Source organism: Corvus cornix, chromosome 1A (genome assembly GCF_000738735.6).
Source record: "Corvus cornix cornix isolate S_Up_H32 chromosome 1A, ASM73873v5, whole genome shotgun sequence".
NCBI lineage: Eukaryota > Metazoa > Chordata > Aves > Passeriformes > Corvidae > Corvus > Corvus cornix.
This window is the reverse complement of record NC_047057.1, coordinates 2,074,933-2,100,077: the sequence shown is the minus strand read 5'-3', so window position 1 is coordinate 2,100,077 and position 25,145 is coordinate 2,074,933. Positions and strand designations below refer to the sequence as shown.

The window sequence follows — 25,145 nt, the reverse complement described above, 5'->3', positions numbered from 1 at the left end:
GTAGTAGCAGCAATGAAAACGACTCAATGCATATCCTGGAGACATGAATCTCATGGAGAAACCTTCGGAGGAACAGAGACCTCCATTGCATGTGGGCACAGCTCCTGGCTGCTGGCAGGTGATTGTGTTTGTCCCCAAAAGTGACATTGCTGTGGTGACAGCACTGTCGTGACTCACACAGGTTCTCTGGAAGGAGAGTCACAGATCCTGCACTGCAGCTGGGGAAATGGAGGTGGGTAGAGACACAGAGTCTCCTCAAAGGGCATGTGAGGGCTGGAGGAAGGTTCAGCTCAGCCTAAGGCCAAGTTGGATAGGATTTGGAGCAATCTGGTCCAGTGCAAGGTGTCCCTGCCCATGCAGGGGGTTGGAACTGGATGATCTTTAAAGTCCTTTCCAACCCAAACCATTCTGGGATTCTGTGATCTCACCCTTTTTCTGACCCATTACATGCTGGCACACGTCAGACTGTTTATATGGGGTTTTATATGTCCCATCATCAAACTCCCCCAAAACACCCTTCACTCTCATGTTGACATGAACACCTTTTTCCCACTGGAACCCCTTTTTGTGGCGCTGTGGGGATGTGAGCAGGTTAGGCCCATATTAATGCCTGTGGGTCGTGGCTGAGGTGCTCCAGCCCAGCTGAGTGCTGGGATCCAGGGACAGAAGCAACAACTGAGTGGTGACACCAGCCAGTCCAAGGAGAAAAAAGGGCTGTTTCAAGCTACCAGCCAGCCTTTCCCTGACTGTGTTTGGAACCAGAGAATCATTAAAGCCAGAAAAGACCTCCAAGATCATCAAGTCCAACCTCCAGCTGAATCCCCTGTGCCCACTAAACCATATTGTGAAGTGCCATGTCTGTACCCCCTTTGGACACTTCCAGGGATGGTGACTCCACCGTTGCCCTCAGCCTATTCCAATGCTTAACCACTCTTCCAGTGAAGAAATTATTCCTGGTATCCAACCTGAACCACTCCTGGCACAACTTGAGGCCATTTCCTCTTGTCCTGTCGCTGGTTGCCTGGGAGAAGGGCCTGACCCAAACCTCACCACAACCTCCAGGTGGCTGTAGAAAGCAATAAGGTCTCCCTTGATCCTTGTTATCTCCAGACTAAACAACTCCAGTGCTCTCAATTAGATAAGAAAGGCTGTGACACCACCCCAGATCCCTTGGGGACAGTGCTGTGGGCACATCTGCCCCTCTGCAGCCCCTTGCTCACCGAGGTGTTCTGGCACTGCACGCTGGAGCTGTTGAACCTCAAGGCTGGCACCCTCTGCTCGCTGCCCTGGATGTTCAGGATGCACTCGTAGCCCCGCTGGCCCGACTGTGGCTGGGGCAGGTTCTTGGCCTTCAGCGTGATGGGTTTGATCACCTCCACGGGCACCAGGATCTTCTCGGCCTGCAACAGCTGGGGACAGTCCTGGGGAGAGAGCAGACAGCACTCCAAGTCAGCACAAGGGTTTCCCAGCCCCAGGTGGAGTCCTGTGGTGCTTCCCAACCTTCTCAGTTCACCTGATTACGAAGCCTTTGCAACTCCCTGGGCCCTGGTTTATTACAGGGCTATTCAAGGAGCATTCCTGGGAAGGCTCAGATGAACAGGTGAGGAAGGATTGCTTTCACAGACAGCCCTTTCCTATCTCCCTGGCTTATTTCAGCCTCCAGGACCCAGGGAAGCCACCTCTGGTGCCTTTTAATACCTGCTCCGTTTATTTAGGTATGGGAAAAGCAATCATATTCCATCCATGGATTTAACCCTGTCACAATGCCACGATAAAAGTGAATAAAGCAAAAATCTGAGCATAATTCCTCACTTCCCAACAGCCAACACACCACTGTACAAAAGGCACAGCGCCAGCAAGACCTGTTGGAACCTATGGAGTCAAGGGTGTCAAAAAGAGAGTTTATTTTGGCTTAGAAGAGGACAAAATATTCATTACAGAGATCTGGACCCAGCTGCCAATAAACAGCTGTCACACAAAGCACGGAGATCCCCTGGAAAAGTTTTCCACTGGCTCACAAAAGGAGCATTGCCAACTGGGTGTTGCTAAGGTGGTGTCTCTTCGTGGGTCTCTCACACAGGTGAGCTCTGGGTACCCAAAGCTGCCTCGCAGGTGGCTGCATTCAAAGTCTCATTAATTAGCACGGCTTAATTAGTTAGAGTGGCCACGCTCTGCTTCTTCATAGCACAGTCAGGCAACTGCAAGATGTCCCTTTCATGGATGCTGGGGGGACATCAGTGCTTCAGGAAATTACTGAAGCTTTTGCTTGTCCTGCCCACTGTTAAAGGCAGGTCCAGCTGGTGCCAGCAGAGACAGGGAACTGTAGGAGTGGGGAAGAGGAAAATGATTGATCCAGGGCAGAAAAGTAGGGAAAGGGACTGAAGGGTTCAAAAGTGGAATTTATGGCTCTCTGAGAGCCTGGAAGCTTGTTAGAGCAGATGGTGGGAGCATCTTAGTGAAGCAAATAGCTTAGGGAGATAAAGAAATGGATTAGACGTGTAACATCTGTAGTTACACCAAGCAGGGACAGAATTACAAGAACCAGCAGTCATCACATGGAGGATGTGAGCTCATCCCTGGCCAGGGGCAGGGAGAAAATCCAGTAACCACCCAGTGCATCCCTGCAGTGGAGTCCAGAAGCCTTCCCCAGTCCCAAAGTGGGTCTGAGGGTCTGTCCTAAGGGGGTGCCAGACTGAGGAGTCTGAGAGATGATTTTTTTATCTGCACTTACAGGGTGATGCTCATGGTGGAAGTAACTGTGAGCTAGCATGGGTTCCAACAGGCCTTGCCTGGGCTGGCACCACAACCAGGACAGCCAAGCACAGCCACAGGATCTGGGAGGAGATGAACCACCTTGGATCCAGTGGCTCTTGGCCTGAGCTAATCTGGCACAAGGCCTGGCTTGATGTGTGCTGCCAAGGCTTAATAAGCCATCCCATTAACCTGGCTGGGAGGTGGAAGGGTTGGAGGAGGAAAGCCCATGGGGTACTGCAATGCAGGGATGAACTTTATCCCTGTCTCCCTCTGCACTCTTGGGGGTTGAGGATTGAGGAGCTACACCCTGCTCCAGCACTCCCTGCTCTCACTGCTGCTCTGTCCTGTGATGAAACCTCTCCAGGGAACTCCTCATGCTGAAACACAGTGTGTAAAGTGTCACAGAGATATTTTTCTTGGCAATAAAGCAAGGCTTGCCCATCAGGAAAGTCCTCCCAACCTCAGGTTCAGTGGCTATACCCTACCACGGCACACCAGCATTAAGGCTCACTGCAGCTACTCAGCACGAGAAAGTGAGGCATAATCTATAATTCTGGCTGATTTAAGACCTATAAAAGCCCAAAAGGCCTGGGAAGGAGGTGGTTTAGGCTGCATTAAAGAGATTCCAGTGCTGATTACACCAGCAGATACCAGGTGCAAACACCATTTGGGATCTTAAAGCTTCAACACCCCTGATCCTTCCCCATCACCTGCTCAACATTTCCTGGCACCTCTGCCTCAGCTGCCTCTCTTCCTTGTGGCACAAGAAAAGACCTTGGCAACAGCCTCTCCATGTCTTTTTTCTCCCCAGCTCCAGGAGTTGAGAGAGAGATGCACTGGCAGAGGGAATCAGTGGGGCAGGAGGATGGGAAAGCCCTATCTGCTGCCGAGCAGCCGTTTCCCAGGAGTGGGCATTTTACTTGATGTCTGTCAAAGAGAAAAGCCTCTGATGGGGGCTGCAGGATGGAGGCTGGAGATAGTCCACTCTGTTACCTGCAGGCCAATCCCAGCTCTTCAGCCTGGTCTTTCTTGTGTGGCTTTATCCCGTTCCCCTCCACCACTGGTGCTGTAACCTTTCCGATAACACTTGTTTCAAGTTCATTAACAAGCCGTGATTGAGGCAGCCCCAAAACAGGGTTCGTTTGCATATAAAAAGCTTTGCAGTGCTGTGAGGAAGTTCATTATAGATAATTGAAGAGGCAAGCGCCATAAAGAGGAAATCCTCCCAATGTGGCTTTATCTGATTGACCTAATGTTCTTTCTAATTGAAACGGGGAGGGGAAAAGGCAATTTCATTGGGTGATGTACTGCATAAAACCTCAGAGCTTGGACCAGGCTCTGGGTTCAGATTCAAACACAGAACTCATTTTGCAGCCTGTGTCAAGGTTTGGGTGCATGGCCAGGTTTGTGGTTTTGAGGGGAAAACATCAACCTGCCCAGAGCAGTCCCAAGCAGAAGGCTCTGTAAAAAAGAGTTATCTTGGACATTTTACAGTGGAGGCACTTTCTCTTCACCCTTCTCCTTTGCTGTGGACATCACCTAGGCTAGAAAAATACAGTTCTCACAGGATGTAGGGGAAATAAAATCATAGACTGCCAACAACTTCAGCAAGGACAGGCACAATCCCATCCTTTTTGCCTTTGATATATAATAAATTAAACCTTTTGCCTGACTCTAAGGGGAGCTGGTTCCCAATCCAGAGAATAATTGTTGATTCATTTTGTGTGTGTAGCTCCATTCTGGTTCTTGAATGCTTTCAAATGAGTCAGTCCATTTAAAATAATATCCTCCACCCTTGCCAATTACTGGTATCAGCAGCGATGCACACCTCACATCACCAAAATTTTGCCAATTACCAAGTCAGAGAGCTTTTGCAGCAAAAACACTGCACGAAATGGGTTGTACTCATTGGGTCGATGGTAGTTTAATTTTCTTTATTTATAACTCCTCACAGAGCGCCTGCAAATGTGTTTTGTTGTAGCTTGCAGGAATAATAAAGCCTCAGAAATATGAGGACCTTTTCTCTCACATGTGTGTTATGGCCTTCATCAGAGCTGAGTCCGAGCCAGTCACCAGTGAGAGCCATCATGAGGATGCTGCTAAAGAGAATGAGGAGAGCTCTCTGAGGCCATGTGGTCTTAGCCCTGAACTAATTAGTTTGGTTTCTTTATGGTGCTTCATACATCCCGAGTTACGACTTCATGGAGGTTTCACTGTGCTGTTTCCCAGTATAAGCTGGAGACTGATCAAATACCCCAAGTTCCTCTCCTAGGAAAAGGCATGTCGGGATATTTCACAGCCTTGTGATACTGCACAGGTTTTCTTCCAACCTTATTTTGCACACTTTCACTCTCCATTGCTGTTTTTGGTCAGGACTATGATCCAAAGGGGCATCAAAGTGTTTTCCACTTTCCAGTAGAAAAGGAGCTTTATCTACTTTGGATGATAGGCATTCCACATGGGAACAGGGAACACATCCATGAAGGTTTAATACAATGAGCTCCCCCACCTACCAACAGCTCCCACCTTATGCTGGTGTCCCAGTTCACTCATCTCTGCTTGTGCATCTCATGTCACACAGAGCATTCAGGGGAGGGAAACTTTCCAACTTTTCCTTTGCAATCCTCCCTCATCATCCCTGGTAGAATTGGCTGGATCTCCACTTTCTATGGAAGGAAACTAAAGCTCACCTAATGCTGAGGGCATTGCAGGCACCACTGGCCAGATAAACTCAGCCCTTGGCAATGGGTTTTCACTCTTCCTTTCCCAGAGGAGTAAGAGTCACCTCCATTCAGGAACAGACCACTAATTCCTTCATTACTCCTTCATTACTTCATGCCAGCACTAATTCCTTCATTACTCAAAGCATCCAGTTCCTCTTTTCTCTGCCATTAAAATCCATTTCTCCATCCTCAACTTTAGGAGTTTATTTTTAAGACTTTCCTTTCAATATCCCTCATCCAGCAACCATCTTTGTGCCTTATCCAAGCCATCTTGCCTGAAAAAAAAAGACTATAAAATGAATCTAAGTGGTGGTGACCAAGATTGACTCAGGCCCTTTGGGGCCCCATAAGAAATGAAACTCCGAATGTTATTTACTCAGATATTACGTAAATAAATACATCTTTTGTTCATCTGCTCTGCCGAGCTATAACGTTCTGTTTTCTCTGCATTCCCTCTGGCTTTGTCACCCGCCCACTCTGCTGTAATCAAGTCAAGAGGGTAAGAGTTGAGAGGCAGGGACTGGGTTTTTATAAAGATATCTAGACCACAGCATCTGGATGCTCGGTAAGTTAAACTAGATTAAAAAAACCATCAAAACAAAAACAGACCAAGGAAAGAGAAAGAAAAGGAAGGCAAGGAATGAGAAAAAGGAGAGAGAAAACAGGCAAAAAAGAGGCAAAACCCCCCTAACATTTCATTGACTGGAGAAATACGATTTCACCTGGATAAAAAGCAGGAAAAAAGCAAGTTTACAAATGAGAGGCAGCAGGGACTGCCTGGAATCTGTTGCCTGAAGTTGTCTCTCACACCTCTGCACAGTCACACGGGGTCACCACCCGAGGCTTGTTTAGCAGCCACCCTGTGCTGCTGCAAACCCAGGGCTCCAGGGCTTACAAACTGGTTTAGACTCCTGCACAGCTTCCCAGATCCTGAACAATCTGGAGAAGGAAGCAGCAAGGAGCTCTCCATCCCCAGTGCCGGAGGAGAAGGGGTGAGTTACAGTCCACGTTGTGTTTACATTATTATACCACTAATTCTTAGCGTCGTAAAAATTATATTTAAAATTTACACAAACGGTGCTGGTGAACATTATTATGTTATAAAGTGGAATCAGGTCAATGCCTTGCAGGCAGGAATCCAAGCTCCATAAATTTCTGGATATACTTCCCCCAAATTTACATCGGCACCAGCAGCAATCAAACCAGCTCTGAAAAAAGCTCACCCGGTCAAAGAATTTTTTAATGCACCATATATTTTATCTGCACTTCCTAAGTGTACAGTGTTGTTAGTTTGATTGATGGTGTGCTTATTTATTGGCACAGCAAAAGTAATAATACATGAGGAAAATGCTCCAAACTTTAAAGGCAGCTGATGAGGAGAAAGCAACAGGATTTATGGGAAGTGTAAACATCTGCAGAGACAACAAAGGAATAATTGAGTCCTTGCATCTCTGTCACTTCTGGTGGCTCCTTTCTAGTTAAGAGTCTTCCACACACTCAGGAGAAAATTCCAGCTCTCTTTTGTCAGGCATTGGAAGGGGTTCTGGTGCCTGGCAAAGGTGGTTGGCCTGGAGGCTGGTGGCCAGGCTAGGGAAGAGGTTTGGCCCTGTTTCAGCCCTGTCTGCTCTGGCAGCTGCACATTTCAGTGGTGGCACAGATTAGGGCACAGATACCACAGCTGGAGGGAGACCAGCAGATCATAAAATGGGTTGAGCTGGAAGGGACATTCATTAAAGATCATCTTATTCCAGCCCCTGCCATGGGCAGGGACACCTTTCACTAGACCAGGTCACTTTAACCCAGCCTTGGACACTTCCAGGGATGGGACAGCCAAAATTGCTCTATGAAACCTCTTCCAGGGCCTCCCCACTGCTGGGCAGATCATCAGCTCATCTGCCCTGGGTCCCTGGCCTCGGGGTTGTGAAGGCTGGGGAGCGATGAGTGATGCTGATCGCCAGAGCGGCTGCTCAAAAGCAGGATCTAAATGAAGACAACCAACCTCCCCTCCCACGGCTCACTGCCCACTCCTGGTGATTGGGAGCAAAGGGATTCCCCCAAGGCCACGCAGGCAGTGCTGGGAAGTGACCCAGGTCTGTTGAGAGCTTGATCCTAACCCAGGACTATTCTCCCTCTGAAGTCAGTCCACACATCACTGCTGATGAACATTAATGATTTTACCCTCCTTTAATTCTTTATTAATAGAGTCTTTCTTAGCTGGTCCATTATTTCACGAGGATCAAGGTCAGGCTGCCATAATTATCCAAGCGCCACATTTATCCTTTTTAAATAGAGACACAACATTAGCTTTCTTTCAGCCCTTTGCTGCCTTGACACACTCTCAGAAGGAGAAGTAATGATCCAGAGAGCAGGAGCCTTCTGGTCACTGGATTAGGGGAGTGGACTAGTGACAAAAATATTCGATGGTTTTGTCATGAGGTCCATCTGCTCGCTGGAAAGAGGCTACTGGGGACATGTGAGCAGCCTCAGTCTTGGTGTTTCCTGAGTTTGGAAATCAAAAATAATATGAATATGAGCATTGAGGAAGGTGGTGTATGTGCAAGAGACAAGAAAACCATGTATTTACTTGGGCAATCCATCATTTGTTAAAGGAAAACGCTGATTAAGTAAGAGAGTTCCTCCAAATAACTCACACAGGAAAACTGGATTGTGCAAAGCTGTGGAAAGGACGGAGCAGAGCACAGGCACCTCATAAAGCAGTAATTAATTCTTTCTCTAATTATGACTGTATAAATCTGCACCCTTCCCAGCCAGCCTGCTGTCCTTCTATAAGGACTTCTATCAGAAGTTCACAAGAACTCTTGTGTATGTTCCTGCCCATGGCAGAGGGGTTGCATTAGGTGATTTTAAAAGTCCCTTCCAACCCAAATCATTCTGATTCTATGATAATGACATTGAACTGCCACTCCTCAATGAAGTTCAGTATTAACCAGTGCCAAGAAATGGCTTTTGCACACGTAAGGGACATTATCCAACTAAGAATTCCTCAGAAGTGAGAGGCATTCCCATGACAACACTCTCACATGGGGATTTCTGGGGTCTAACGAGGGTTGAACCCAAGGTGTAGCACTTTCTTCCTAAGAGAGGACTGAAAGTCTATTTCTCCTCTTAAGCTGCGCATTTTTACAGAGTCAGTAGGAACTTGAGAACTCCAGACTCTCTGGAACTTTGAGAGCTCCAGACTTTGGCCCAATGAGGCCAAAAATGGCCAATGAGATTGGAAGTGAACAGAGGAGACAGAGGAACAGATGGGCTGGAGGTTGTATAGAGGTCACATTGATGCAAACCCACTTCCTTCAGAAACCAGGACAGAAGCCCAGGGAGTCATCCTAGTTTGGCTTCCACAGTGGGAAGGTCAAGACCATGATATCACGGCTCTTATCATCCTCCCCCTCCCCGAGATCCATGACAGCATGAGATAACACCCAAGCCAAAGCAAATGGACTCATGCTCAAAGACAAGGCAGGGAAGGAAGGTGTGGGCTCAGCCTCCTGGAGGTGCCCCAAGCAAGGCAGGAGACACATTCCAGCCTCACCTCTTATCTGCAGCCTCAACATCCTGAGAATGTTTCTCCTTGGCCAGGCCCCAAAGCAGTGAATGCAGCTGATGATACAATGGAGATAAGCGAAATCTTTTGGCTTCCCAGCCAAGACATCACCCTGGACTGTCTGAATGGGGAATTGTCCTTCCTCCCTTGGACTGCAGGATGTCACAGGGATCCCAGCAGTCCTGACAGATATCCAGAGAGCCAGAAAACCCTCTAACCACTTGAGGCATTACAATGGCACTGCACTGAGCTAGGCTTTCAAAACAACATAAGCTCTTCCTGGTGTTTTTTCAAGGATGCTGTGTTGGCGGGGACAGATGAACATTACCCTGCTGCATTCTGAGATCACTGTGTCCTGTGGGATAGATAATCCTGCATGACAAAGATGAGCAGCCCAACTGTTACGAAAAACAGCGGGGACACAGTACTCAGTGTCAGATGTTTCTCATATCTCTCATTCTGACCAAGCTCCCTGAGTTGCTCCTCGAAATCACACGAGCGGATCCTTGATTAGTCACTCACAAGGTGAGGCTGAGCTCTAAGAAAACAAGATGCACATTAAGGTAGGATGAACTGCTCTCAGAAAAGCCTTTTTCCATCATTTCTCAGTTCCTGTGGTGATTTGGTTGAAGGTCTCAACGAGGGGACATGAGATGGAGCTGTTGGGCACCAGGACAGATTTCCTGCAGATCCACCACCGTAATTATCAGAAATAGATTAGATATTAGATACATGAGATGTATATCAAAAAGAAATTATTTATTCTGTGGGTGGTGAGTCCCTGGCACAGGTTGCCCAGAGAAGCTGTGGCTGCCCCTGGATCCCTGGATGTGTCCAAGGCCAAGTTGGATGGGGCTTGAAGAACCCTGAGATAGTGGGAGGTGTCCCTTCCCATGGCAGGGGGTTGGAACAAAATTAACTTTAAGGTCCTTTCCAACCCAAACCAGTCTATGATTCTATGAAACAATAAATCTCTGAAACCCTGCTAAAAGTTACTGCAGAAATGGAACATGTTACCAGCCTTTTCCCCTGCCAGCTGAAAGACTGCAGGGCAGAAAGGCTCAGAGATGGCAAAAGATAGCCAAAAATAACAGAAGCAGCCACTTCACACTCATCTTCTTCTTCACCTCAGTGCAAGTCACTGTGACTGGCAAACAACAGCAAATTATCTAATTTGTTTGTACATGCTCAAAGGCTTCTCATGAGCAGCCCCCACTGTGAGATCACAGCTCCAGGAACTAAGGATGGTACAAGCACCTATTAACTGGAAGTGCTTACCCAAATCAGAGGGTGTGAGGGAATCAGAGGCATGGAAAGGTGAACTCAGAGTCAGAAATACAACTCTCCTCTGCTGAAATAAAACCTGTGGCTCTGACACTGGCTCTGAGCAGTATTTTCATGCTCTAACAAGACTCCATGAACAAGGGGGAGGCTTTTTGTCCAGCCTCCAATTTCTGTGTTTAATTTCCTCCCATTATTATCTGAAGCACCCCCTCTGAAGAGGATGTACCCGGTACAGGACACATCTCCTTTTCTGGGAAAGGGCTTGTAATGACGGATGGGAGCTGAAATGCCACAGGCTGAAATGCCAAACCACCAGGAGTCCCAAGGCACAGCTGGATCCAAACCATCAGCTGCAGCCTCCTCCTGGATTACTTCTGCCTCCGCTGGACATGATGCAGAGCAGACTGAACTCCATCCCACGTGCTTGGAAACCCTCCTAAGGGTGAAATAGATGCTAAACGCCAACCCCCTCTGCTGCAGGTGCCACGAAATGTGTGCAGATCCCACCTGCATGGGGTGGCTGCCGGTGTCCCTGCCTGCTCACAGCACTGGAAGGCAGCCTGCAGTTGCCATAGAAACTCCACCTCACACCCTCCCCTTAATGACAGACAGGTGCCAGGATAAATGAGGGGATAACTGACAAGCCAGGAAAGGGTTTGGAGCTCTGGGGTTGGCCTCACTGGAGCTGTCATTACAGCCCCTGAGAAAGGAGAGGTGCGTTCATTTGAGCAGGGGCCGAGGCTTCCAGCAGTCGCCTCTCCAGATGGGTTAAGTGAAGCTGGAAAGAGCAGAGGGATGGAAACCGAGCAGTTGCCACAGCAACAGCTGAAGATGCATCATCAGAAGGGTTTTTGATGCAAGGGAGCAAGGAGTTGTCCACGGTCACCTGATGGCCCAGCAGGTCCTCTGTCCCCTCCCCAGTGCAGCCACCCAGTTCACTGGGGTGCATTTTGGGAGGAGGTGGGTGCTGTGACTTCCTTCTGCACCTTGAAAATGGGACAAAAGAGGACATTTGGAGGGCCTAGAAACCTGTCTGGGTTTTGGAGACCTTGGGGCAAAGTCCTCTCTGAGTCACACTGAGAGGGAGCAGCAGGATGGAGAATGCTGAGTTTACTGTGAAGTCCATGATGAGGAGACATGGGCATTAATACAAATAAATTAGGATAGGATAGGATAGGATGGAATAGAATAGAATAGAATAGAATAGAATAGAATAGAATAGGAAAGAACAGAATATTTTCAGTTTGAAGGGACCTACAACCACCATCCTGTCCAACTGCCTGACCACTTCAGGGATGACCAAAATTTGAAGCCTGTTCTTAAGGACATTATCCAAATGCTTCTTAGATGTCCATCCCTTCAGCGTGAGCTGTCATCACCACTCTCCACCTTCCTTTTTCCCCCTTCCTTCCACCGTTTCCCAACAAACACCTTCCCAAGCAGGACCAATAGCCAGGCAGAGCTAAATCACTGCAGTGGTGGTGGAGACCACCAGGACAGCTCGTGGTTTGGCACAAGGCAGGAGCAAACCCTGGGCAAAGCGGGGCTCTGCTCCTCGGCAGCTGCTCTCCAGCCTGCAGCTCACAGGGCTCCCCATCGCTCCTGACAAATGAATGTTTGAAGCAGTTGTTCCTTTTATGTGGGCTTTGCTGTCATTAGCACGTACAACTCGACATAAAACACCTCGGTGCGAGATCTTTTCTTCTCTTCTCTTTTTAGGCAGCAGATGAAAATCCTTTTAATGAAAGGCTTGTTTGGGGAAGGAAGAAAAACACACGCACACACATGTCGGCTGAGCAGGGAAAGATGAAAACCTCCTTCAAGGTAATTAAATGATTATGTATCTGTTAAACCTGGTGAATAATAGATTTGTTATCTAGGCTTGCTTTTGGCTTTTGCCATTTTTCCCCCTCTTTTTCTCTTACACAAAGCTAAAATCCTTGCAAGGCCTGGAACAAGATAATGTTCATCTTCAAGAAAAAGGCACAAATAAAAGATTTATTCCTTTGTCCCATCAACTTGAGCAGGCTACCCCAGCATCCCATCCTTGTACAGAAATATTGACATGAAAACTACTCCCTAGATCAGAGCAGATCCAGGAGACAAGACAGATGATGCAACCAGCATTGGGTAATTGATATCAGGAGACAGGTGTGGTTTCTACAGCCTCTGTCACACTGGAGACCCTCAGATCAATCATTTTACACCTCTTGCCTCAGTTTCCCCCCAGTTCTTGTTGACTGTCTTGCCCATTTACAGAAGGAAGTGGCTGAGCTCTCTTGCTTGGTGATTGTGTCAGGGAAGGGTTGTTTTCAGTGTGTGAATCTGCAATGCAATGGTTTGTGCTCAGACTCTGAAGCAGAGAGAGGATGGCAAAGAAAAAACCCAAAAATTCCACTCCCTTCTATCTCTGGGACTAATTCCCTGCACTTTTGTCATCAGCTCCTTGGGAGGAACAACAGCAGCACCAACAGCAACCCACTTCAGTATTAAAATGTCCTCTTTTCCCTCATGCTTTCCCTTCCTGCCTCTGTAACAATATTGGCTCCCCTTTCTAAAGCAAGAAGTCACTCAGTATATTTCAAGCGAGTGGGCCTGGCTTTCAAAAACCTGCTGTAAAGGGAAATTACACGCCAAGGTGAAGTATTTCTTCCACAAATCATCTGGGGACATCATGAACCCTCTGTGATTAAGATCAGTGCCACAATCGTAAATACTCCTGCTTTATGACTGAGCTGGAGCTCCTCACTGGAGCAAACATGGGCTTTCCCAAGGCTCCCAGAGTGGCTGATCCAGATGTGTCACAGACAGAACTGACTCGCCTGACAAGTGGCAGGTAAGAAAGTTGTATTCCTGTGTTCATGGAGAGGGAACAGGCACTTTCTGTCCTTTCTACATCTCTGGCTGTTTTGCCTTTCCCAGCCTGGGGCTGGCTGGTCCCAGCTATCCAGGGGGCAGTTCAAAGGCTCCCCTTGGATGGCAGGTAACAGCATTTTCTGGACAATGTGGGTTGCAGCCAAAGCCTTTCTGCTGTCCCTCTGGATCAGTCCCAAATTCATCCAGCATCCTGCACTAATTGGCAATTCATACTACAAGGAAATAAAAGCAAAAATCCCAAGATCCTCTCAGAGAACGTGAACAAAGCCTAAATTAAAGGCTGAGCCTGTGGGAGCCCAGAAACCTGTGAGGCATCCTAAGGAGATGATGGAGTCAGGAGGACACAAGGCTCCCTTTCAGAGCACTCCAGACTGGCCCAGGGCTGAGGGGTGCCAGCCCAACGAGCCCATTTGCAGCCCAGGCCATCTGGAGAGTGGGAAACCTCTTCCCACAGGATGGCAAGATGTTGTACAGGCAAACAGAGGAAAAAAAAATCACCTGAGGGTGGGTGTAGCAAGAGAAGGTGAAGGCTGTGGTGAGGAGGAGGGTGAAGGCTTGGTGTGCCAGCAGTGATGACTCCAGAGGGAGGGAGTTTCTGGCATGGGTCCATGTGACAGAGTAACACCAGTATTTGTTTTGGGAAGATGCCCAAGTTAATCTGCTCAGCAAAATCATGAAGAGACAAATGGGATGGTCCAACCACCCCACGCTTCCCATCAGCACCTCCTCAAGATTTTCCAGCTTAGCTGGTACTCACGCCTGGGTAGTGGCAAAGCCTTCCCTCTCCTCACCCTCCAGGGCTCTAAATGCTGGGAGAGGAAAGGACTGAAAGGAAAATGGAGATGAGAGGCCAGTAAAAATAGTCACTCAAGGTGAGGGTGCACTCTGAGCACTGCTGAAGATGGGAGCAGACCTGGGGCCTGACAACCTCATGGGTCACGTTGCGTCACCAGGAGCCAGGTGAAGGTCTGGGTTGGCAAAGAGGAGCCAGGCTTGGCTTTGTCAAGGTACTGAATGGTTTCTATTGTTCAGAGAACCCACTCAACAAATAGGCAAGTGCACAGGACAGAAAATGGTTGAGTTACTGATGACAGTAAAAAATATGCAGTGGAAGTTTCAATGAGAGTGGTGAGCCAGTGAGAAGATGGCTTTTCAAGTGTGGGAGATAGATGTTCAAAGTGCCATTTGACCAAAAAAACAAAAACTCTTTCTGGCCACAGAGTGATTGTAAATCTGTTTGTCTCAGTGCACTTGTGATGCCATCCTTGCCCAGCCCTTGAGAGGCACAAACACACAGAGGGAACGAGAAGGGCCCTGAAGCTGCAGGGCATTTCTCAACATTGCCAGGCACAGAGCAAGCTCTGAAAGTTTTGGGGGTTTCAAGGCCTTTATCCTTGCAGATTTTGTCATTCCAGTTCTTCCTCTGTGGAGCAGACAGCAAAACCAGATCCTGAGCTTAGCAGATCATTCCAAATGTTGTATCCCAGGGAAATGAGATCCCATTTGTGCCCAGAGAAGGCAAAAAGCTGCTGTAGCCCCCGTTAGCAATGACCTGTGTAACATCCATGTGTTGCATGATACTGCCATTGCCTTGTAGATCAATTGTGGCTTTCCAAGGTCAGGTTTGTGCCTCTTCCTGCTGCCATGAAAATCTCACTTTTGCAAGATCAGAAAGGGAGTACACAAAGCTTAGCAGGAAATTCTCTGTTGAAGAGGGTAGAAGGGACAAAGAGCAAACTCTAGTGACAGACAAAGCCCCTCAGAATGGAGCTGTCTCCTGAAGAGGACATCTTTCAGAAACAGACCTAGAAGGGAGGTGATAAAGATAAAACAGGCAGCATTTGATGAGTTTCTGCCTCCTCCCCAGTTCTGCAGAGCAACACCTTGGAGAAGATAAAGACCAGTGGCTGTGCCATCCCCTGTCCCTTCCCTAAGAAACTGGGATAACTCTCTTGATCTCCTCCCTGATGGATCAGGAGATGCACTGAGGTTTGTAGGCACCTCACTTGGGGAGGAGACTGGAGGAGAGGAGAGGTGGGAGCTGGGAAGGCGGGTCCTTGGTACGTGAGGCACACCAGAGGAGAGCAGTGGTGGTGGTGGTGACATTGCACAGTGGAAAACTGAGGCAAAGTGTCCCAGGGGATCCTACTCAGCAGGATGAGGTTCCTACAGTGCCTGGAGCGGAAGGGACAGAAACCTGTGGCCAGCAGGACTGGCCAAAGTGTGACAAGGCTCTATGAGAGGGAGTAGGGCCTCTCTGGCTGGGATAACCCTGGGTGCCTTTCCTCACCCCTTCACCACCAAGGAGAGGGTGCCAAACCGTCCAGCTCCTCAGCATTTTCCAGTAGTTTTACAGAAAATCCTGAACCTGGTGGATGGAGAACTCATGAGTATTTATGGCTTTTCACAGTGCCAGAGCAGGTCAGGACATCTGATGCAGAACATTTCAACCAGCACAAATGTGACAGCTCAACCAGCATTTACAGAAGGGGTGGGAGGGAATGGGGATGTCACAGGAGTATGAAGACACTACATGTGGGACCAGGAGGGAATTAAGTGATTTCCTATTTGTATTCTCCTGAGCTCCACTTGCCTCCAAGGGCTCCTTGGTTACACCACCAGCCAGGCAGCATTTGCAGCTCTGTATCAAGCCCCAAGCTCCAGTTCAGCTCAGTCAGTGCCAATGAGTCACCCCCTGGCCTCATCTGGAGGCAGCTGGATGCACTTGCCATTAGGCACCAAACCCACAAAGCCCCAAAGGTGTTCCAAATACAGCTGGAACCTACTGACCCCATGGCCAAAGCCCTAAATCCTCCCCAGATCTCAGCAGCCTGGGGTAGGTAACCTCCTTCTCTCCTGGAGGAGATGCATGAGCAGTGTTTCCATCCCTCCCAGACCATAGGTGCCAGGAGTTCGTGATGGCTTTCTGAGGTTACACATTCCCTGTGGTGTGTAGGAGGGAGGGAGCAGCTCCCTGGGGCTCTGGAAGAGCAGAGGGGAGAGGAGATCCCTGCAAAGGGAGAGGGCAGGGGAAGCAGAGAAGGGAAAGGGTGGGACTGGAGGTGGAGAAGGCTTCCTGGAATGACAAGGTGACATCAGCCCTGAGCATCCCAGATGCGTGGCACATTCCCTGTGCCCCTGCCTACCTCGGGCATCTTGACTCGTCCCTCCTGGAAGGAGCAGGAGCTGGGGTCGTGGGTGCAGACGTGGCGGTACTTGCACCAGTGACACCGGTAAGGGCTCTCCACGCACGACAGGCACCTGGAAACACAGACAGAGAGAAGTCACTGGGCCAGCAGGGTCCTGACAGCCCTTCCCAGAGGGAAATACAGCCTGGATAACATTGCTTTTGCAGGAGGACATGGGCTTTGCACTGACCCAACACCGGCAGGATGCCCTGGCCTCTCAAATATCCCATATGATTAAATAATTTAGATTGGATTCATATCATTGCAGCTAGAGGAGCAATAAATATTTATTGTATTTTGATTGCCGTGGGCACCAACAATCCCATCTGGTTAATTCTCCCACACACGACACAGAGGCCAGAGACAAACTGGGATGTACCAAAGCCAGAAAACCAAAGATGAAGCAGGGAATGTTCTGTGTCCCACAGGTTTATTGGTGTGAGTTCTGATCAGGGTGATGAGGTTCCTGCAAATATATTAACTGTATTATCATTTTTTTCATCTCAGCAGAGAAGTAAAGACTGTTGGAGCAGGTACCTGGGAAGCAGAGGGCATATTTACAGCATCACCTGCTCTGGGTGCAGGGAAGAGCCATTCCCTCCATCATACAAGGCTTTACTCTCCTGTGCCCCGGGGTCTGAGCAGGGTCAGAGCTGTAAACACCTCCCCTGGCTGTGTTACAGCACTGACTTGGACCTACACCACACTTCTCTTTAAATTTAATAAGATGTCTGCTCAGCAGCAACCAAACCCAGCTCTCTGCACAATCCTGGTCATTCACGCTCTGGAGACTTTCATGGCAAAGACATTGAGGGGCTGGAGCATGTTCAGGAGAGGGAACGGAGCTGGGAAGGGTCTGGAGCCCCAGGAGCAGCTGAGGGAGCTGGGAAAGGGGCTCAGGCTGGAGCAAAGGAGGCTCCGGGGGGACCTTGTGGCTCTGCACAAGTCCCTGACAGGAGGGGGCAGCCGGGGGGGTCGGGCTCTGCTGCCAGGGAACAGGGACAGGAGAGAGGGAACGGCCTCAGGCTGGGCCAGGGGAGGTTTATATTGGATATCAGGATTTTTTTTGCAGGGAAAGGGTTGTAAAGCACTGGAACAGGGCACAGGCACAGGGCAGTGGTGGAGTCAGCATCCCTGGAAGTGTTAAAAAAACATGTGGAGGTGGCACTTGGGGACTTGGTTTAATGGTGACCATGGTGGTGGTGCTGGTTGATGGTTGGGCTTGGTGATCTTAGAGGGCTTTTCCAACCTTAACAATTTTATGATTCTATGCAGCTGCAGCACCTGGAGGGTACCTGGAGGAGACTTCAGGGAAGTAAATTTTCCTGGTCCTTGTATGCCAGTGGGTTTTTAATGGGCAGGGCAGGAAAACACAGCTCCAGAGCTCCTGTGTGAGCCCAACAGGCAGACACATCCCCTCTCCCTGTCTCTGTGAAATCTTGCTCAACCCCAATCCACTCTCAGCTCTGGTACAGCAACTTATTCTTCAAATTGGTAACAAGTGCTTGCTCTGATACATCGAATTAAAAATGGATAGCGTATTATAGTTTGTCAAGTAAGAAACCAAAACATGCCATAAATATTTAACAGCACCATCTCTCCTGCTCTCCCCCCCAATGTTTGCTTTCTGACACTGTTTGTCAAAGCAGCAGGAACATGGAAATAGGGTTTGCCTTTCCTTGTGAATTGCTGAGCTGCAGTAATTATCTGCTTTTGGCACTTCTGACGGCTCAGTGGTGGGGACAGAGCCGCTCAGCCTCGCTCAGGGGTGGACCAACCTGCTGCAAGGGCATCCTTCTGCAGGGATTTGTGGATCTGCTCCACTGGGGCAGCTCCTGAGCAGCCCTGGGTGGCAGCTAAACCCCAGGAAAATGGGGTGCAAGGCAGGGAAGGAGCTCACATCATGGATAACATGGTCTTGAGGGAATCAGCTGGGTTTGCTTCATATCCTTCAGGAACCATAAGCATTATTTTTCCAGATTGCAGGGTCCAAGTCCATATTAACCACCTGGGGCAGGCTGGTGGGACTGGAAGCATGGATGAGGGCTGGAGGTACACATGAGGAGCCAAACACCCACCAAAAATGAGTAATAGGAAGATAAGGGAAGATGTGCTGAGGGCACAATTCGGTTTTGACTCAATTCTGTGGCAGATTACTCCTAATTTGGTGCTCTGCCTACAGAACAAATGGTCTCCACACTCTAGGTCATCTCAGGAGGGACCCACCATTCTGGCCACCACACAAGTGACCCCAGCCCCTGGTCACCTCCACATTTTAACACCTTCCTGAGGGACACATTCCCATGAGAAACTGGTGCCAAGGGAGATGAACATACGAGTTGTGGACGCTGCAGTTGTAGAAGACGAAGCTGGTGCTGGCAAAGGTCATCCCCGTTTCCTTGGACTTGAGCTGAAGCTGGACAATGTGATGGTCACCTGGGGAAAAAATAGACACATGAGGGTGTGATTGCTTTGTTAGCCCTGTTGGCCAGACCACCAGCCCAAACCTGGAGCTGTCCCACAGCACCTTGGCTGGGCTGTCCTCAATAGATGTAAAAAGTGATATAAATCCTTCTAGAGCCCAGTTCTCCAAAAGGAAAAACTCCAGCTCCTATGGGGTAATGGAGTATGTCTTTACCACTGGAAATTATTGTGCCTGGGAGCAGAGTCCGAGCTGGAGGATGACAACAGGTCTAATTTCAAAAATGTGGTGACTGAATTCATCAAGTAGGAAAGCTAAGCTCAAAGAATGAGTGCAGATGTCTAGAATTCGGAGGCCATTAAAATATAATATTGTTCTTAAAGTAGGTCCTTGCTGCTGGTTCACTGAATGTTCCCTGAAAAAAAGGGCATGTGGACATTCCTGCCGTGTTCACTCACCCCTCTCACCCCAAGCTCCATTCCCCTCAGCCTGTGGCTGCAAAGAACCCATCTCAGCATGAGAGATGTGAAACCCATTGCACTTCCAGAGGGATCCATCCATTTCTGTAGCAGACCCATCTGCACCTCAGCTCCTCCACACCATTTCCTCATCCCTTTTCCCACTGCTCCTGAGATAGGCAGTCAGCTGCTGCCTCTCCCCACAGCACCAAATCCACTATTCAGGGTGAGCAATCAGTGGGTGCAGTAACTGCGGTAATTTGGGGGGAAGTGACACAGGTTTAATTCAAGACTTACCTGGGGGGCCCTTTCCCTGCTATTTATAAAAGGGCACAGAGTGATAGGACATGGGGGAATGGCCTTAGGATGAAGGAGGGCAGATTTAGATTAGGTATTAGAAGGAAATTCTTCCCTGTGAGGGTGGTGAGGCCCTGGCACAGGGTGCCCAGAGAAGCTGTGGCTGCCCCTGGATCCCTGGAAGTGTCCAAGGCCAGGCTGGATGGGGCTTGGAGCAACCTGGGATAGTGGGAGGTATCCCTGCCCATGACACAGGGTTGGAATGAGATATCCTTTCAGGCCCTTCCAAATTAATCATCCCATAATTGTACTATTTCCCTCCTCACCTGAAAGATTTGTTAATCAATGAGGCCAAAGCAAACTTGACAATGGCTCACAACGAGCACCTCATGCTCACTCACCCACCTTGGGGCACACACACCCCCCACACTTCACTGAACACGTCTTGCTGCCAGTGCTCAGCTCTGCTGCCCATCTGCTCTGCCACATTTAACAGCTTTGTTGGCATCTTGCATGTGTTTTAAACCAGAGTGTGAGGACTGGGTGGCCCCAGGTGTGATAGTCACACATCCTTTGGTTCAAATCCAGCCTCTGGCACTGCGGGGAGGACTTGGTCTTTGCAGAGGTGCAGAGCAGCAGCTCTGAAGCTGATACAAGCTGCAGGTGCCCTGAAAGCCACACTGCAGATAAATGTCTCTCTCTTGTCCTGTCTCCACCTTCCACTGCTATTTTTGTTTGCTGGTTGATGATAGCTTGGCCTGGGACAGATGTCCATACCAAGGAAAGAATTTCTGTCACCTGTCTTGATAAGCAAACATGACTGAAAATTCAGTGGGCCTTGAAAGTGGTGACAACCTCCTGGGACTGCAGTGGAGGGTGCATGCAGCTGTGTGCAGCAGAGATGATGGTGGCAGTTCATACCACCTCATTTTCTGCTGTCTGAGGATCCCCAGGTGCAAATTTTACAGTAAATTTTCACAGGAAGCCAAGGACAAAAATTGGCAGTGTCCTCTCAGTGTCTCACAGGATGATCAGCAGGGTCAACGTTTTTATAGTAAGTCCCTGTAAAGAGCCACAGGAGTTCCTGAAATAACCCAGAAAGCTTGTTAGAAAAGGGAAAGAAAAAAGTGCGGGAAGTTGTGGATGGGGAGCATCCTTGGAGACAAGGTACTTTTCTGTGCTGGACCACTTTAGGAGAAGGAGCCAGAAGCAAACCTGGAACAGCTGAAGGCAGTAAAGGCCAGGAACTGGGACAGGGAGCTGAGCACACAGACCTAAATCTGGGCAGAGCAGGAATTACAGACAGGACTGTCCAGATCTGCAGGGATTTCTGTCCGCTACATGGGATGGGATGTGCTGACAGCCTGTACCCTGGATGTTTAACACCAGCCTGGCCAAAAGGAGAGGGAATATCCCACATCCATGTCTTGTCTTTGCTGGATGTGTGCAGCTGCCACTCGGTGGCAGCCTGCAAACACCTCGTGTCACACAGACGAGCACCTTGGTGCAGGTGCTGGGGTTGCAGCTCAGTCCTCACACTCCTGCACCCACAGAAACACTCTGACATTCACACAGCTCATGCCATGATGTGCTGCTGTGCAGCTCCAGCATCCCTCCTGCTCCCAGGGCTTTCCACACCCTGGCCTCAGGCTCTCAGGAGCCAAATCCTGCTTTGTGAGGAAGCAGAGAGACGCAGGGATGTGGGGTGAGGATGGGAGGGAGAGGTGCAGGTGGAGGAGCTGTGGGATACTCACCGTTCTCTGTGATGATCTGGGGCACCTCCTTGGCAGCTGGAGAGATGCACTGGATCTGGCTGCCCACCACCAACCCATCCATCTCCGAGAGGTCCTCGAAGGTGCAGTTGACTCCTGCTGACAGCTCAGGAACATTGTAGGTCTCCAAGACCAGCTGCAAGCAAAGAGAGGGAGAGAGGGGAAAACAGGAAAAAGAGAGAAGAGAGAACACTCAGCCAAACAACAGAGCTGGGCCAGCAGGAGAGAATTACACTGGAGAGGTCAGACAAAGAGCCTCTTGCTAGAGAGAGCATCCTCCTTCAGCAGAAAGCAGCGACTCGGGAGAGGGACGAGTGAGGAGGGGAGGGCACGAGATGCTGATGCTGACACAGGTGGCAGGTGGCTGTGCAGGGACACCTGTCCCAGTGCTGGCTGGGTCAGTGCAGGGCAGGGAGTGCTCGCTGTCTGTCATGCAGGTGTCAGGTTAGGTGGGGAGTCTTTGGAGCCAGCCGTGGGTTCCAGGGCTGTGGTGGCCCCCAGGGCCCGCGGTTTCTGAGGAAGGTGACTGCTACTCACAAGAGGCACTCTGCAGACTCCAGAGAAACTGGAGCGCTCCAGTCTAACTCTCTACGGCCTGCTCTGCCAGCACCAGCAGGGGGGAGCACTCTGTCCCCACGTTCCTGTGTGAGGAGAGTCTAGTTACAGCCTTCAGTCCACCACAAAAAATCCCTGTCTCTACAGGCACAGAAACCTCTCCTGCCCGTCCCACCGAAGAACCAGCTGGCTCCTCGTGCTATCCTGGGGTTCCATATGTTAAAAGAAGCCATGAAGGAGGAATTGCCTGTGCTTTTGGAGTTCACAGCACCCTCTGGGCACGTGGTCATGGGAAAAGGAATTTCAGTGCTGATTTCCACCATGTCCATGCTTTGGAGAACAGTTGTGCTGCCAACCTCCCAGACCGACAAAAGTCCTGCCCCATGGCTCTCCATCGTTGAGGGTCCTGCTCTACTCACCAGGTCATGCCTGCACACAGAGGGGCACCCCAGGGGACCCCTAGCACCTGGTAATTGGTGTAAATTCAGTGGTTTTGTGACCAAACACTGGAGCCAACCACTCGGCACAGGCACAAATGCAGAGGCTCACCACACTTTTTTCCTCCACGAGCTGGCTGAGGCCCCCTCTGAGGTGACAGCCACTGAAAGGGGACACAGGTGCATGCTGAGGTGTTGTTTCTACCAGCACAAAGAGCAGGGGTCAGTCCAGGTGACAAAGCAGGACAAGAAGAGAACGTGACATAGCGCTCAGTGCTCCCACGCATTGTTTTCCTCACTTAGGGAAAGGCTGGAGCTGTTTCTCCACACTAAGCACCACCAGGGAGAGAGGTTGAGCAGACAGGCCTTTGCCCTGGCTGCCATTAAGCCTTTGTGAGAGTAGGATTGTGTTTGGGCCATGGGAATGGCAATGGGAAAGGTGATTTTTTTGTCTCGGATGGGGAGTAGAAAAAGGCTTTGGTTATTTGGGTGGATTTGGCACTGAGGCTGAACCCATTCTCCCTGCTAGCAATGGAGAAGGGGAATCTGTTCTCCTTAACAAATCTCCCTCTGGGCATGGATAATGCAGGAGGAAGCTGTGCCATGCAGAAGATGACACTGGTGGGCAGAGCAGTGCTTGGCCGCAAACACCATGAGCCAGTGCACGCCTGGAGCAGACAAGAAGTCCCACATCCCACATTCCTGGGAAAGCAGGGAAAGCATGGAGCCATCCCCCAGCAAGCAGCTCTTCTCAGAGAGCCCAGAGCAGCAGCCCTGGGCTGAAACAGACTCAGGTAAAATTTTCCAAGACCCTGTTAGTGCCCAAAATTTTAAAGCTTGGGTGACCCCACAAACACCTGCTCTGCCTCCATGGGCAAGAACTCACTGTCACTGACCCTTTACCAGAACTCAAGTGAGATTTGCTAAGGACACTGTCAACCCTCTGTTTGTTCCCCTCCTGGTTTGTCTCTGTGGTGACTGGATGAGCTGGGTCACCACTTTAGCTGGGACTGGGCTGAGACTCCCCTCAAAATGCCCATGCAGATTGTTGGGTAACAGATGATGGCAGCTTCTGATCCCAGCAGCTCTGGGCTGACTCACCCTGGGAGTAACCCAGAGGTAAAGGTCTCTTATTCTGTTATCATTTGCAGTCGCCCTGAGCCAGCCAGTCCCCCAGGATTTATTCCAGCATGAAAGAATTCAACAGCTACTGAGAGAATACAGAAAAGAAACCTTGAACTCCCAGAAGAACAAAGAACTTAAGATGTCTCAGATCAGTTTTGTTTGAAGCCTGGGGAAAGTAAAGTCACAGCAAAGTTAAGAGGCTGAAACAAAGCAGCAATGATTGGACACAGAGGCTTTGAAAGGCTGATTTCATTATCCCTGGAGAAATCCAAACCTGTCACCTGGAAGGTGTCTGGCAGCCACAACCTGAGCAGTTCCATTTAGGCCTGTCAGGTGTGGGGCTAATGACCAGCTTGTCTGGAGATGGAGCTTTTAGGGCCTGGGTTACCAACTTAATTGCAGCCCAAATTAGCATGGTCAAAAAGACAGAGCACAGGTAGCACAGGTAGTCTGAGAGAAATGGGTGTCTGCCTCCTTCTTGGAACATGCTGGGACCTCACCACATCTGGTACTGCTGCCATGAATCAGGAGAGAAACCACAAACTGGTTAGATCTTGAGCAGAGGTTTCCTGCCTCAAGCCCAGGAATGATCAGGACCATCTGCTGCTCTGCCAGCACTCACTGTGTGGTTTCCTTGGCTACTGACTCAGTAGCTGGAGGCCAGAAAGGTTAAACCTTGTGCTGTGGAAGGTCACAAGAGACAGCAGGAACCCTGGAAGCCTTGGGTTCCTTTGCACAGCATCCTGACTCTCTGCTCTGCATGCCCAGTGCTGGAGCAGCATGGAGTTCCTGGGGGCTTAGAAGGAGATATTTCCATCCAAGGTGATGGGAACTTGGAGCTCACTGAAATATTTCACATTATCCTTCACTTGGCTTTCTTCTAGGATGCAATTCCTAACCATAAAAATGTCCCTTGGCTAAAGTTATTAATGAATTCCTCTCCCAGGGCAGCACCCAACGCTTGCAGGACACAGAGTCCCTTCAGACCTGCCCTCATAGACAACAAGGAAGACTCTTCCTAGTCCATTTCTAGACTTTTAGACAGGGGATAACCAATGCCAAAACATCCTCCTGTGGCAGATCTTTCCCTGTGCCGGGAACATTGTTGGGGAAGTTAATGGGGTCTGGAGAACCTCTTGCTGCCAGTCCTTCCCACTGGTGCTGAATCCCTGGATCTGTCACACTGCACAGGCAGGTCGAACCTGAGGAGAGGGGCAGGGATTGGCATTCCTCACCAGAACGTTGTACTGGGAGACAGAGATGTTGTTGGGATGCACGGTGAGGCGGACGCACTGCTTCATCTCCGAGGCGAATCTCCGCGGCTCGCTGGAGCGCTCGCACCGCTCCTTCCTCGTGCAGCTGGGAAAACAGGAACAGATAGGGACAGAGTGAGCACAGAGCCAGGCTGGCGGGGTGGGGACAGCTCTGGGATGTGGGAGCAGCAATTATTGTGAACAGAAAGTCAGCTGTGTGCTCTTTGGGACGGCACAAGTAGAAAACCACACTCGTGCTCTGGCGCGCTCCGGCTCATGAAATCATGGAGAATAGCCGGAGCTGGAAGTGATCCACAAGGATCATCGAGTCCAGCTCCCAGCCCTGCACAGGACATTCCCAAGAGCCCCACCACGTGCCTGAGAGCATTAACTCTGGTGCCAGCAGCTGTGGGATCGCTCAAGCAGGCCGGGCGG

General features: G+C 49.7%; 1 protein-coding gene across 3 annotated transcripts in view; it reads right to left on the bottom strand.

Moving 5' to 3' along the window:
- Positions 1-25,145, bottom strand: part of PLXNA4 (plexin A4) — a 421,812-nt gene that overhangs the window by 82,499 nt on the left and 314,168 nt on the right. For all 3 annotated transcript variants that reach the window (XM_010410007.4, XM_039570440.1, XM_010410006.4), the window contains exons 6-10: positions 24,693-24,816; positions 21,323-21,476; positions 18,728-18,827; positions 16,350-16,464; positions 1,221-1,421 (exon numbers count right to left, since the gene is read on the bottom strand). In XM_010410007.4, the coding sequence (XP_010408309.2) occupies positions 1,221-1,421; positions 16,350-16,464; positions 18,728-18,827; positions 21,323-21,476; positions 24,693-24,816 (694 nt within the window). The remainder of the gene's footprint in view (positions 1-1,220; positions 1,422-16,349; positions 16,465-18,727; positions 18,828-21,322; positions 21,477-24,692; positions 24,817-25,145) is intronic.